Raw genomic sequence first — 14,149 nt, 5'->3', positions numbered from 1 at the left:
GTGAGGGTAGGAACATAAATCAACCAGTAAATTAATAGCTTTGCTGTCAGACTCTGCTCTGTTACCCACAAACAGAGTAGCACACACAGTCTAACTCAGCACTTCCTTCTTGCTTGCTCTCTCTTCTCTTGCAGAGTCTGATTTGTGATGTTATACACTTTAAGGCTGAAACTGATTTTTAGAAGCTGTGACACACTGACCTCTCACATGAAGTCAGGAAGACTGCTCTCAGACCCACCTCTGCTAGTTGTACACATAGTTGTACACATTAGTGGTTCCGATCAAACAGATGATGTGAGTTAATCTTTATTTTTTCAAATCTTGATTTTGTCCCAGGTGAATGTCTTGTCTCGTACTTCAGCTAGAATAGAAAAAAAGACACAAAGCTGGAGTTATTCTGTGTCTTTGCTGCACAGCTGCCTCTTCTTCTCTCATCCTCTCCCTGTGCCCTGTGTTCCTCTGTCAGTTGTCATGTTGTGACCTCAGCAATTTTTAGACAAGAGAGAAGATTAATTTTATTTTGATGTGGAGCAGATGGAGTGAGTTCCTCCTGAATGATCTCTGAGTCTGAGTCCAGAAACCCTTTTCAGCTGCTTGAATCCATGAATCATTGATCTTACTCCTTCAGTCAATACTCAATACTATGGCCCCAACTTGTGGCCATAGGTTAGGGTAGGAACATAGAACTCTGCTCTCTCATTTGGATCAATTGGATCCCAACTACACTTCACTTTCCTCTCTCCCGATCTAGCTCTTTTTCTGGTGTAGTGTGCACTCTGGTAAATGATTTTAAGTTTTTAAGGCTTTAATTGGATAGAAGGCATGACGCTGTGCTCTTACATGCTTTATAGATTTTTAAAATTAATTTTAAACAGCAGTTTTCATGGCAGCTCTGTGCAGTTGGTGTTGTCTTACGGACAGAAAACTGGCGGCCTGATTTACTCTGTAAATGTATACTTTTAAATGAGCTCTGTCTGTAGTCAAAAAGTTACAAAAATGTCCACTGAACATGTAACTTTAACTGTAGGGTGGTGTACTGAAAGGAACAAACCTAAAAAAGGATAGACAATAAGAAAATCCCTTTCATTGGAGGCTTTGCTACAACCACACAGTCAAGCTTTGGATTCTGCTGTTCAAAGCTAAAAATGTGGATCTGAAAAACCCTTCGATGATAACTCCTATTTGGTGAAGAAATAGGTCAAAGTTCAAGGTCCGGCCTACTTTGAACAGCACGTAGTCATTGAGCTAAAATGATACATGCATGGATTGCACATCAGCCACAATTTATCAATCTAGCTATGAGCGTGATGACGAGTAAGAGGTGATGATGGCAGCATGTGGCCAGTTTGAAGAAAGGAGAAGAAAACAACAAACGTGAACATATAAAGACATGAAGAACACACAGTGGGAGTGTTTGTTGCTGTACATCATTTCCTCAGAATACCTGCTCAATTTCCACATTTCCTCTTTTTGTGACAAACTACAGTATATAAGATCACACAAGCGTCAGCCTAACAAACTTGCTTAGAGCACTGATCCAGAGTCAGATTTGGCGCCTTTCAGCTCGTGAAGATGTGTCCGACTCTCTCCATCAGCCGCTGGATTTTCCTGCGCTGTCTGCCTGTCGTGATGCTCGTCTCTGTGCAGAAAGGTACAGCTCTTCTTTTAATGGTGTTTGCAGTGTTTTCGCTATATAGAAGGAAACACTATCTTTATTGTATCTCAAACTTTAATGACACCAGAGAGATGTTTAATATTGTTTTGAAAATGATCAATGTCTTTCAGGAACATTTAATAATCATGAATAATAGCAGTATTCCTAATATTTGTTGAGTTCATTTCATACTTACAATAACACTCGTGTCATGTCATGCTGATTAAGCTCATTGTTGTTCTCTTTTCATGCAGCCCATTCCTCAGCTCAGAGTTTGGATTTGCCGTGCTGCCACAAGGTCATCACCCAGGAAGTAAAGACAATCCAAAGTTGCTTTGAACAAAAACCACGCTATCGCTGCAGGCAACACGCCTTCCTGTGAGCAAGCCTAGATTTAAACACAACTCTGAATTTTCCATGTTAATAACGAGTACATTATACATGTTGCACTGAGACACTGATGTAACAACATGTTTCACTTGTTTGTGTTTCTGCTTTTAGCATCATCAACAAGCGGCATAAAAATAAGATATGGTGCATTGATCCAAATTCTGAGTGGCTCAAAGACAAAATAGAGAAGGTGAGTCAAAGGTGACATCGCTCAAAGTGACTCTTCTGCAAACAAGATTACTGGATTGAGTTCCACTAAAGGAAACACCCGACTAAACTAAGTTGCCAAACGTCCATCTTCCATCATAGTCAGCACGATACGTTGACTACAGTGAATTTATCACTGGAAAATCCCCTCCCGTCTAGTTTAGTCGCTGCGTCTTTCAGCTGCCTCAAATCTCTCATCTCGCGGTTGAATGAACTCCAGCTCCATCATCTCAAACTGTGCCTGGTGACAGCAGACGTTCTTTTCTGGAAATCCACTGGGAGCTACTGGTTTGGGCCGCTCTAACCAGGACCTGCAGGAGAGCTGGTGTCACTATGCACACGAGGTTGGCGACTGTCACCAACTGTATCCCAGCATGGTGGAGGTGGAGTTCAACTATGGAATTAGGAACTAACTAACAAGGCAGCTGATTACTGCTGTTACGTCTTGTCACAAAATGTGTACAACATTATTGGTTAATTTATAAGAGGATTTTTTATATTAAAGTACATATTTTCAATTTAAAGCTTTTATTACCCACTTGACTGTGGGCCAGTAAAAGCACTCCACTTATGTAAAAGAGTACGTAGTGACTGTTGTGCTGAGCAATCATCGGGTGTCATTAGCTGCAGCCATTTCATAATAAATCTGCACACCCACACTTTCCAACACACTGTTTCTTTCTCTAAGAAAAATGAGCTATTTTTAGATTTGGCCACAACTGCTGTGGCTCATCCAGTGAAGTCAGTGTTTTATAAAGAGATATGGGATGAAAGGAAACCTCCTCTAAAAATGTAGGAGGGGGAAGCCACTCATTAGCCTCTGCTGGTGTGAAACTGATGGATGATAATGTCAGACTCCCACTGTGAAGTAACGTGGAAAGACAAAACTATAGATCAGCCTAACAGACAGTAATAATAAAATATTTCTAACTGTAAATATTTCTCTGTTTTCTTCTCCACAGGGAGAACTGAAATGTCCTCCGGTGATAAGTGTATGAAGCAACAATGAGACCACAAAAACATCAGAGCAAAGACAACATTTTGTACTTATTTAATTGTAATTCTTTTTGCAGATGTATTTATTTATTTATTATGTAAGTTATTATTTTAGCCTTTAAGCCATCAACATCATTCCTAATTTGTTGTAGATGACAGTAATAAAAGTTGTTCTTTGTGACTCTAAATAAATATGGATCATGTTTAAAGTAAAATCTAATGCAGTTTGGTGATTTTTTTCTGGGCGGCAGTGCAGAGAAATTTCTGTTCTGACTCAGTGTCACATTTCTTTCAAATTGTTAACATGTAAAATATAACAGGTAGAAATCAGTTCATAACAGAGCTGAGGCAAAACCATTATTTTTATTAATCCTTACAAATAATATTAACGAAAAGCTGATAATGAAAGAAAACTTTCACGTAAGAGGAAACTGAGGAAAAGTGTTGCTTTGGATCATGTACATTATGTGCATTTATGAGGACACTGGGACATGAAACCTGTATCTGTATAGGGTGACCTGATGTCCCTCTTTAAGCGCAGCTGCACAACATTTTATGTCCCCCTGTCCCACATTTTGACCGACTCTGCAGGACATGCACTTTCATAAGGTCTGGCTTTAGTCAGTGCAGCTGAATGGAAACATTTCTTATACTTAAATTAAGTTTAGCCTGTCTAATTCTATACCCACAGATACTCAGGGAAAGTCACGAAAGTTACACGCTGTGCAGATTTTGGTAAATATGATGGAAATGAACACAAAGAAAATGATGCAGCAAGAAACTGAGGGAAAATATGATGTGATGTGACATTATTTGTAAGTCATACTTGGCTAAAAATTGCTAAAATATTCAGAAATGGCTAAAAAAGGCATGTTGATCTATGGACACATCATTACTGAAACCCAAAGACTGTTACCAGGCAGAACAGCTGAATAAAATACAACCTATTGTGTGAGATCATAACAACAAAGTTTAGCCTCCTTTTCTTCCTGTTGTATTGACTTAGCAAGAGAATTTAAAACATTGCATTAAAATATAAGATATTTGACAGCCTCCCTGCTTTGGTAATGTGCTGTTGTCCCACACAAACACTGTGTTTGTCCCACATTTAGTTTATTCATCATAATCTGAAGGCTGAACATAGAAATCCAACAGAGTCAAAATGAAACTGTATGAAGGATTCATTTTACATGCCTTCATTAAATTGTATATAAAATAAGTAAATAAGTCAACAACTAAAAACTTTGAAGAGGTCAGATGGGAAGCTGTTGTCAGATTTATCCAGTTTGATGTTGAATGATGGAGGCGTTATGATACCAGAGGTGTCTGTGGCTCTAAAGCTGAGGTAACATCCCGTCTTGCCAAAACGAGTCTAAAATATTAGAATAAAATATGTGATTTTACAGTGACATCACAACAGAAGCTACATTTTCTTGCTGACCAGTCAGGTTATGGTTTTAATCTGTGTTATGCTGCCGACAAAATACACCAACATGTGATGTCCATAACTCGCATTAGAAATTAAATTTGTTTCTTCACTCGTTCATATGTTTTTCATCACCACTACTGTTGCCATGGCGCTCATTGTTGACTGTGCAAAGTCATTTCTTGTGGAAATTCAGACACATTTGGTCCTGTGTGTATTCAAGCTGTGTCATGAGATGTTTCAGAGGTGAAACATGCAAAGCTTTACAAGCTCAGGTCTGCAATGACTCTATTTATAACATGTGTATTAGTAAAACCACTGTCAGTCGCACACCTCTGATGTCAGAGCTGACATGGTCTCTGAGGTCAGTGAACTAGCTGATCAGTTATTTATAACTCCGGTGTTTCTGTCACTGCTGCAGACAGTAAGCATAGAAATACAGTGAATCATCAATACAAAGGAAAAAGAGAGTCACCTTTCTAAATTGATCATTTATTCTCAGTAACAACTTTTAACATGAGCCTGAAAATCAGCATTTTTTATTTTATTGATGCTTCTCTGTGGTCACAGTTTCATCTTCATCCAGGAATTCATATCTGTGTTTGTAGGAGATGCCTTTAGGACACTGTAGTTCTCCCTGTGGTGTAGAGAGTGAGAGAGGAAAGCAAAAGTGGAGAGAGAGGAGAAGTTGTAGTTAGACAAACTGAAGCACTTGGTTCATTTATTCCAAGCAAACACTGTTATCTATCTGCCTGCACTACTTCTTGGTTGGTTTTTCTTACAGACCAAGAAATTTCATATTTTTAATTCTATCACAACTTGTTTTTAACAGTAAAAGAAGAACTTCACTATGTTGGAAAGCGAGGTAACATTTCAGACATGTGCACAGCTTTTAATAACTACTTCTCTACAGTGCTTGATGCCAGTAAGGGTCTTGCAGTGGCGTGGTGGTTAGTACTGTTGCTTTATAGCAAGAAGGTCCTGGCCTCAAATCCAGGACTGTCTTTCTGTGTGGAGTTTGCATGATCCTGGTACTCCTGCTTCCTCCCAAAGACATATATATGGTGCATGTTTGTGGTGACCATAAAAATGGTTAATGGAAATACACCTCAATTAAACTTAAAAACATGAAAACGTTGTTGAAAAACTGATTGAAAGAAAATAGCAAAGCAAAAACCAAAATCATTTAAAAAAATGTAATGTGTATCAGTGTAGTCAAATATTTGGCTACAGCCCTGAAATGTATTCGTATGAAATTGCAGTCAGCCCAGTTGTTTTTGTTTGTATAGTTCTTGATGGGCTCTTGTATGCGACCGTGGCGCAGGAGGTTGGAAAGCCTGGAACCGGAAAGTCGCCAGTTCGATCCCCGGGCTCTCTGTCCTGGTCGTTGTGTCCCTGGGCAAGACATTTCCCCTACTGGTGTTGGCCAGAGGGGCCGATGGCGCGATATGGCAGCCTCGCTTCTGTCAGTCTGCCCCAGGGCAGCTGTGGCTACAACTGTAGCTGCCTCCACCAGTGTGTGAATGTGAGTGAATGAATAATGGAATTGTAAAGCGCTTTGGGTGCATTGAAAAGCGTTATATAAATCCAATCCATTATTATTATTATTATTATTATTGTATGTGTGGTGGTGTGAAGGAGGAAAACTGGTAAAGGTAACTAAATAGTGTTAAGGGTGCCACCTGGGGAGGGAGTACACCCCAGGAGAGATTACAACAGCCAGTCTAAACGTTGTAACAGTAACAAAAGGCACACAGGCTCGTCATTAACAAGCAGAGGTTTGGCAAGTCAATTTCATAGAAGACAACTTATTAGAGAAACTACCACCAATATAGAGCCGCAGATAAGAAACCGACTTAAATAGCAGGATTAGCAATACCAAACCTTAGATTAAGACATTTCATTAAGACACAAACATTACTTAAAAGAACAAGGTTCGCTGCCACGTGCTGCCCTAGTTAAAAATAGCAGCTCAATAAAATAGTTAATCAAAATGGTGGAGACCGGCCACCTGGGGAGGCAACCTACAGATCGGAGTGCCCAAGGGTGCCACCAATTACTCTACCGTGCAGTCTTTCTGTAACTTAAATTGTGTGTTATACTTGTTTCCCAGTGTGTACACTCATATGCATCAGAGGGAATTCCACCACACGTCCCTAGCCCCCACAGCAAGCGGCCGTGCCTTCACTAAAGCAAAATAAAAGAAACCTATAAATCAAGCAACATAAAACACAAAACAACTCAGTAAATGATAAACAGAGAAAAAGGAACAAACACACACAGGCAACCTTTAAAAGCTAACAAAATATAATAAAAAGTTAAGACTAAAACACCATAAAACACAAATAATCAATCAATGCCACACACATTGCCGCTCTTGAGCTTTAGGGGAGATGACACTGATGATTTACCTTTTTAAAGTTTTTTGCCAAGTCGGGGTTTAATTGTGAGTTGCCTCCTTTTTAATGTGTGTCACATGTTGATTTGTTTTTATCAAGTTCACTGTCGCTTATCCTGTCTCTCGCATACTGTGATACAGTTTTATAGTTTTAACCGTATTTAATAAAGTAAAGCTTTTAATTGTTTTAGGTACTACTGTTACATGGTTAATTTTATTTTGTATTAACATGAAACCCTTTTTAACTGACTGTGTGCCTGCAGCTCTGTACTATTGAAATAGGTACCTCCTGCGGGTCACAAACACCTTTTAGATTTCTTAATTCACACACTGATTTTCATAATGAAAACTACTTTTGAGGAATCATTGCAGTCCTTAAACTGTGTGCGGTTTAGTGTTGTCTAACAAACTGTAGCTAAAGGCCTGATTATCTCTAAAAATACTTCTTGAAAGATCATATCCCACAAACTTAGTTTAGAGAGACCACACTGTCTACACTGTATATAGTGAAGTCTGCAGGTGTTTGAACATTGAAATTTGTTTTGTCCCTAAATTATTCTGGAGATCATCAGAATGAAAAGTTATTGGCCATGATTGCACAGCCCCTTTGAAAAAAAAGATTCCACAACAATATTGTATGTCAGGTGGTGCTCAGGGCTATCCAGACTGACAAGCGGGACATTCAAGGTCACCACTCCGGTGGGGAGGGAGCCTGAGATTGTCTAAATTGGAGTCTGTTCTATCGCAAATGCAGAAAAAAGTTTTAAGACAGCAAATAAGTTGGTGCTCTAAAAAATACGATTGTTTGCTTGCAGGACAGCAGCAGGAGATGAGTCCTCTGTCACAGGTGGTTGGTCAGTGAAGATGGTCACCTGCAGGTTCAAGCTCATTGCATCTCCAACCTACATCCACTGTCACTGCACTTAAGGGAAGTTATTGTTGGGTTTATCTAAGTACAAACCCTGCTGGAACAATTAGACAATCAACTGCAGCAGCAAAACAAAACACAGCTCTTCGTGTGATCACGCGCGAGGGAGGCCAACTGAGGTCAAGCGCTGTTCCTTCCACTCGAACCACGTCAGAGTGTCTGCAGAAACTCCCCTTAGTGCTCCTTTTATTGCAATTACATGAATATGCATAGTCTCATCAACATGTGACAGTTTCAAACGGGCATGTGTGTGTGAACAGAGTATATGCCTCTATGTGTGAGTCAAAATATGACCCTGTGAAACCTGCTCAGACAGGCCTAACCATATTTTACTATGTTGTCTGCAAAGAGATGCAACTCCCAATATGCCCGGTGCCAGGAGCCTCCCTTGCAGCAGCCCAACTAAGACAAACTAGACAGATATAGAGTGTGTGTTCCGCCAGACCATATATCACAAAACAAGATGCGACCTTCCCGTGAACTTCCCGTGAATGCGTATGAGCTATGCCAGAACAACAGAAGGGAGTGAACGTCCTCCCCCGTCATGGTGCACCCAGACCCTTAGCAGACCTAAATAAGGATGAGACATTTTATCAACATACAAACGATTATATATCTCTAAGCATAAATGATGATATGTTTCCAAATACAAGTGACAATCCTAAATTATCACTCTGACAGTTATGTTCTGTTAAAGACTTTCTTCTGCACTTACATTTGGATCACCTAAATCCACGACAGTCATTTGAGCAGTAATGCCACGACTGGAAACAAGCAATCCCTGAAATATTACAACATGCCAAGCTTCTGTGTTTGAATACAAAACAAATGTGTTGTGTGATCTAGAGACTGCACTTGTGGCTGAACCGAAAATACATTTTATTTTGATTTTATAAATAATGTAACTTGCAAAACAAAGTTGTGGAAAGCCTTAACTTAGTTTCAGGATAATTAAATCTGAGCCTTTGTTTCACTGTAAGATTCTAACAATGATGGCAACATAACTGTTTGTTGTTCAGCAGAACAGTGTCCAGTATGTTGGCTGGTAGACTTTCTTACATAAAAGTTGGGCTGATTTTAACAGCATTACAAGCTTTCTTGGTTTTTTGAGGCATAAGTTCTGGTAACTAATGAGGTTGTACAGTGTAGTGATCATTTTGAAGCAAAGGGTGATACTGATGTTCAAGAGCCGCAGGTCATTTTGATGTTTGATGATCTTCTAGCATCTTCTAGTGATCATCTAGAATCAGTTGACGAGGTCGGGCGTGCTCAGGGTGGTATGGCTGTAAGCAGGGTGCCGCCGGTGCATCGAGCCACCTGGGGGGCTCTTCAACTGGTGGGGAAGATTGTCAAATCTTGCAGGAGCTTTCCTCTCCTCAGGAGCTCTCTCTGCAGGAGGGGGAGATACAGGAGAGGTGGAGGAAGATCTCAGCCTGGGTGTTTATTGTCTTATGTAGTCTGGAAGATGAGTGGATGGTGGGGTGGGTGCAGTTTTCTCTGTGGTGGGGTTGGGTGGACTGTCCCGGGCTCTGTGGGGCCGGGCGGCGCTGCTGTTCTGGGCCCCGGTCCGGATGGGCCTGGGCCCCCTTTCCCTGGCGGGTCGCGGAGTATGGGGGTGCCTACTGGGGTCAGCGGGGGAGCTGGCCCCAGGGAGGGGTCACTTGCCCCTCCCTTCCTTCCCTCCCCATCTCCAGCTGCCTCCCTCTTCCCGCTCCACCACAACCACCCACACATGCAGGACCTTGGAGTTAGGGGTATGTCACCAGGGTGCAGAGGAGGCTACCCCCCCCCCCCCCCCCCCCGTCCCCTTCTGGCTGCCTCTGCCTCAATTTTATCCCACAACTTAGACATTCACATTACTCACACTCTCATTACACATACATATAGGATCTTGGGGGTGGGCACGATACACGGAATCCAAAGTACCATCAGGGTGTACACCCCACCCCTGGCGTCGTTGCCCACCCCTCAATGTTAAATACACGTAGACATTGAGGGCTAGCAGGAGGGACCATGCGCTTACCTGCTGCTCTCTGGCAGGTAGCTCCATGCCCTCCTGGGTTTTAAATGCACCTTAGAACACACATGGCCATCCGACTGCGGTCTGGAGTGTGGGGCCTCCCTGCTGTGGGGGGTGGTCTGCCTCCCCCCACCGCAGGGAAAAGGGTAACACCACCTGGGTCTGGGTGCAGTTCCCCCCTCCAGGGGCAAGGGTACCTAGACCCGGTTCGTAGAGTACGCTTGGGGAGTGTGATCGTGTGTACAGCATCTCTTTATGTCTGTCTCCACGTTGGTTGTGTGTGGAGTGAGTGCATATGAGAGCATGAGGGTGGGAATGGATGTTTGTGTCTGTGTGTGCCTGTATGTCTGTGTCTATATGTCAGGTTGGGTGTCAGGCGCCACCTCTCTGGGGACATCTCAGGCCCTCCAAGGTTTGGAGGCCTATCTCCCCCCACCACCACTTCCCCTGCCAGTGGCGGACTCCCTCAGGTGTCGGTGCGTTGGTGGTTCTTTGTGTCTGGGGATGGGCGTCCAGGTACACGCCGGCTCACTCCTTGGCGGCCGCTTATCGGGGCCTGGAGCCTGGGGCTCGCTCGGGCCACTTCGGAGGTGGGGTGCCCCCGGCCTCTCGGCCTGAGGCTCGGTCACTCAGGCACGGCTGGCTGCCGGCGGAGCTCACGGGCGCGTCACTGCAACTCCCCCTGGCTTCTGCTCCGCGGCTGCTGAGCGAGCCCTCATCTGGGACTCTCCTCAGCTCTTACTGGGACAGTGGCGCAGCTGCCCCTCTGTTGGTCTTCCTTGGTCTCTTGTGTTCTGGGGGCCTCTGGATGTCTGGAGTTTTGATCTCCTCCATACCTGCTTCATGCCCTGGAGGACGGGGCTGTGGCCCCCCCACACCCTCTAGCAGATCATTACATGAAGGAACCTTTTAAAAAAACAAAAAAACAAGCGCGTCCATGCTCACAGGTGTACACACGGGTGGTCACACCCACAAACTGCACCCTTTTTGGCTTCTACCTCAAAGCACACTGTGTTCTGTTGATCTTATGAGCTGCACAATAATGTTTAACATTTAGTATTTACTGTCATATTCCCATATATCATTGTGATGTTGTTTATTCTATTACTCTTGTTCTCTTCTGCTTGTTTTCTTTTTTCTTTCTCAGCAGGTGATCCAGGTGATTGATATATGCATTTTTTTTCTTTTTTTTTTCTGCTCATTCTGTTGGTTTTTGTCTTTTGCCCTTCTCCCCTGTCCCTCTTCTCAGCCGTTTCTCTTTCCCTCTTTCTTTCTCCCCTTCTTGCAATACGACAGCCGGGCAAAGTACAATCCCTGAGTGGAGGCTTAATACCTCATTGAAGTTTGCCCCTGTGTTCATGAAATGATGACAGGATGCTCCGAGTTTCTCCTGTTTCCAGATGTTTAGTGCATGTAATACTTGCCTGTGTGTGACTGTGTTTATTCTATTGTGTGTTTGTGACTAAAAAAGCTTAAAGGATTCCTGTTGGTACCATTACTCTTTCTTTTCATATGAGGCTCATTTTAACTATAATTTTATTACAAATGGTTTAATAAAAAAGTTCTGTATATATTTTCTGATATTGACCTCTCGTCACCTTTATTCTGAATTCATTCCTGCATGATTTGAGATTAGATTCTGTATGAATAACATAAAGGGCTTAATGAGTACGAAAGGACACACTAAATAACCTTGTGGATGTGCTTGTCGATGGGTGTTTGTTGGTCTCTCAGTAAATGATGACCTCAGAATAGTCTGCTTAAATAATGCAGTTCTTCTTTCTGTGACAAACAACAGTTCAGACACTTTGACAAGTTCATCAGCTGGTAACAAACCTGCTCACAGCTCAGATCCAGACTCAGATTTGGTGCCTTTCAGCGTCTCAACATGTGTTCGAGTCTCTCCACCAGCCGCCTGATTCTTCTGATCTCCCTGAGTGTGATGATGCTCATCTCTGTATCAGGTAGTTTTTATTTCTGGAGTTTGCTCTGTTGTCAAAGTTCAGTAACACCAGCTAAAAGTCTGTTTCTCAACATGGTTATAAATCTATCTGACCTTAATGCAACTTACTCACTGTGAGCTAACTGTGTGAAAAGAGACTAAAACTATCACAGACTGTAACAGAGCAGCTGTTTCTGGATACATTTAAAATGCAACTATACATTTTATATGACTGAATAAATCCAGCTGTATTTTTGTCAGTTATGTAATTTTTCATATTACACATAATAACTGGATCAGTAAATTATTTATACAACATCTGAGAGTTGTTTATTTAATTGTCCATGATATCTCAAAGGCTCAAAGAATAATGATAATGTGTGTGATGATGTGCTGCAGGGGCTGACCACGCTGGGAAAACCTGCAATAAAACATATTCTAACAGTGGTGTAATAAACATGTCTACACCTAAATGGGCAAAAAACATCATCAGCTGCTTTGAAGACGACAGACATGGCTGCCTTCATGGCTATGAGTAAGTAGAACTTCTTCTAAATACATTGAAACCAAATAACATGTAGAAATTAATTCTTGATTAAAAATCCACAAACACAACAATGAAAATGAGATTTGCACTGAAACCTTGATGTAGCAGATAAATGTTCCCCTCTCTAACATACAGCACTACTGTTTGCTCTGTGATTGTTTCTAATGTGGTGACGTTGGGGAATCTGTGAGTTTGTGCTTATGAGCTTGGAGGAAACCTGAGCTGTTCTCTCACAGCATAATGCAAAATGGACCCTGCACATGTTCAGTTAACAATAAAGTGAAAATGTCTAATCCTTTGATTTGTCTTCTTCGCTCTAAACTTCTTTCTTTATCCTTCTGTTTTTTTCTTCCAGGGTTAAAATAAGCAGAGGAAGAACATTGTTCCTCAGACCAAACACCGAGTGGCTTAAAAGGAAAATAAATGAGGTGAGAAACAAATTATTTATAAAAAAAAATGTGGACACAAAGTTTAGAAAAACCAGCAGTGACTTTCTATCAAAAGTGTGAAGATTATAATATAGGTAATAAAAAGACACTGTGTGTATCTGTCTAATGGTGCTTCACCTTCTCTCTTTCACCACCACAGGGAACTCTGCTGTGTCCTCCAATGATTTAGAAAATATTAGAAAATCTGATCAGCTCAAGTAACTGAAGCTATTAATCTTTAACCCTGGAGAAACCATGGGGTCAAATTTGACCCCATGGTTTCCATAGTGAACCAATGGGGTTGGATCTGACCCCATTGGTTCACCAGGGTTAAAGAGTCCTCCCCCTATAGTTTATATATTCCAGCTGCACCACAGTGTTTAGAAGCAGTGACTGTCTGTCCTCTTACATGTCTCGTAGGTTTCTTAATTCACACGCTGATTTTCATAGATTTAATCTAAGTAAAGATGATGAAAACGATGAAACAAAGTTAAAGTAAAGCAGCTGCTGGAAACATTTCTGCTCATTTATTAGTTCACACTTTGACAGAAATATTTGTTAAGAATTATTATTCATAGCGCTTTAATAGTCTCGTGTTCACATATATATATACAATACAATATCATTTTACTTACTTTAACATATTTAAAAGCAGGGGGTACACCAAATTGCTTCACAGTAAGGAATAAAGAGTAAAATGATGACACTGAACAGTAAGTCATTAAAAGAATGTAAAATAGAGAAACAAACAAAGGCATTTGTAAGTAGGGATTGGCAGAATTCATGATAATTTAGAGAAATGAGTAAAGATACAGCAGTTAGTGATTGGTGAGAATTAGCAAATATACTACAAATGTCATTAAATATGAATGTTATTCTGTCTTCAAGCTGAGAACAAAGATAAATCAATAAAAGCTTCTGAAATCAGATTTTGTTTAATGGTCTGTGTGATTAATTATTATTTGCTGTAAGTGTTATAACCGACAACAAAATACTTATTGTTGTGATTATTTCATGATGACGTCATGATCACAGGACACCAGGAGGCAGCATTTAACCGATATGGTAGAAGTAAAAGTGAACATTCAGAAATCACTTGAAAAGTTATTCACAAATTCATATTTTATTCATACTTTCATTAATGTTGCAGGAGCAGCAGACTGAGCACAGACACTCATACGGTCCTCTCCTCCTCCAGCTCCTTTAGGGAAAC

General features: G+C 41.3%; 1 protein-coding gene across 1 annotated transcript in view; it reads left to right on the top strand.

Annotated features, from left to right (window-relative positions):
- Nucleotides 1-13,865, top strand: part of LOC146701584 (uncharacterized) — a 32,933-nt gene extending 19,068 nt beyond the window's left edge. Inside the window, exons 2-5 of the mRNA XM_085467881.1 lie at nucleotides 11,899-11,983; nucleotides 12,361-12,496; nucleotides 12,864-12,936; nucleotides 13,097-13,865. Coding sequence (XP_085324007.1) covers nucleotides 11,908-11,983; nucleotides 12,361-12,496; nucleotides 12,864-12,936; nucleotides 13,097-13,126 — 315 coding nt within the window. The 5' untranslated portion in view covers nucleotides 11,899-11,907 and the 3' untranslated portion in view covers nucleotides 13,127-13,865. The remainder of the gene's footprint in view (nucleotides 1-11,898; nucleotides 11,984-12,360; nucleotides 12,497-12,863; nucleotides 12,937-13,096) is intronic.
- The last annotated feature ends 284 nt before the right edge of the window (nucleotides 13,866-14,149 follow it).

The sequence above is a fragment of the Copadichromis virginalis genome, linkage group LG9 (assembly GCF_057382275.1).
Source record: "Copadichromis virginalis isolate Kocher_CV1m ecotype Utaka linkage group LG9, C_Virginalis_male_GT1.1, whole genome shotgun sequence".
NCBI classification, from domain to species: Eukaryota; Metazoa; Chordata; class Actinopteri; order Cichliformes; family Cichlidae; genus Copadichromis; species Copadichromis virginalis.
The sequence above is the reverse complement of the archived record's forward strand: the minus strand, read 5'-3'. Positions and strand labels throughout refer to the sequence as shown.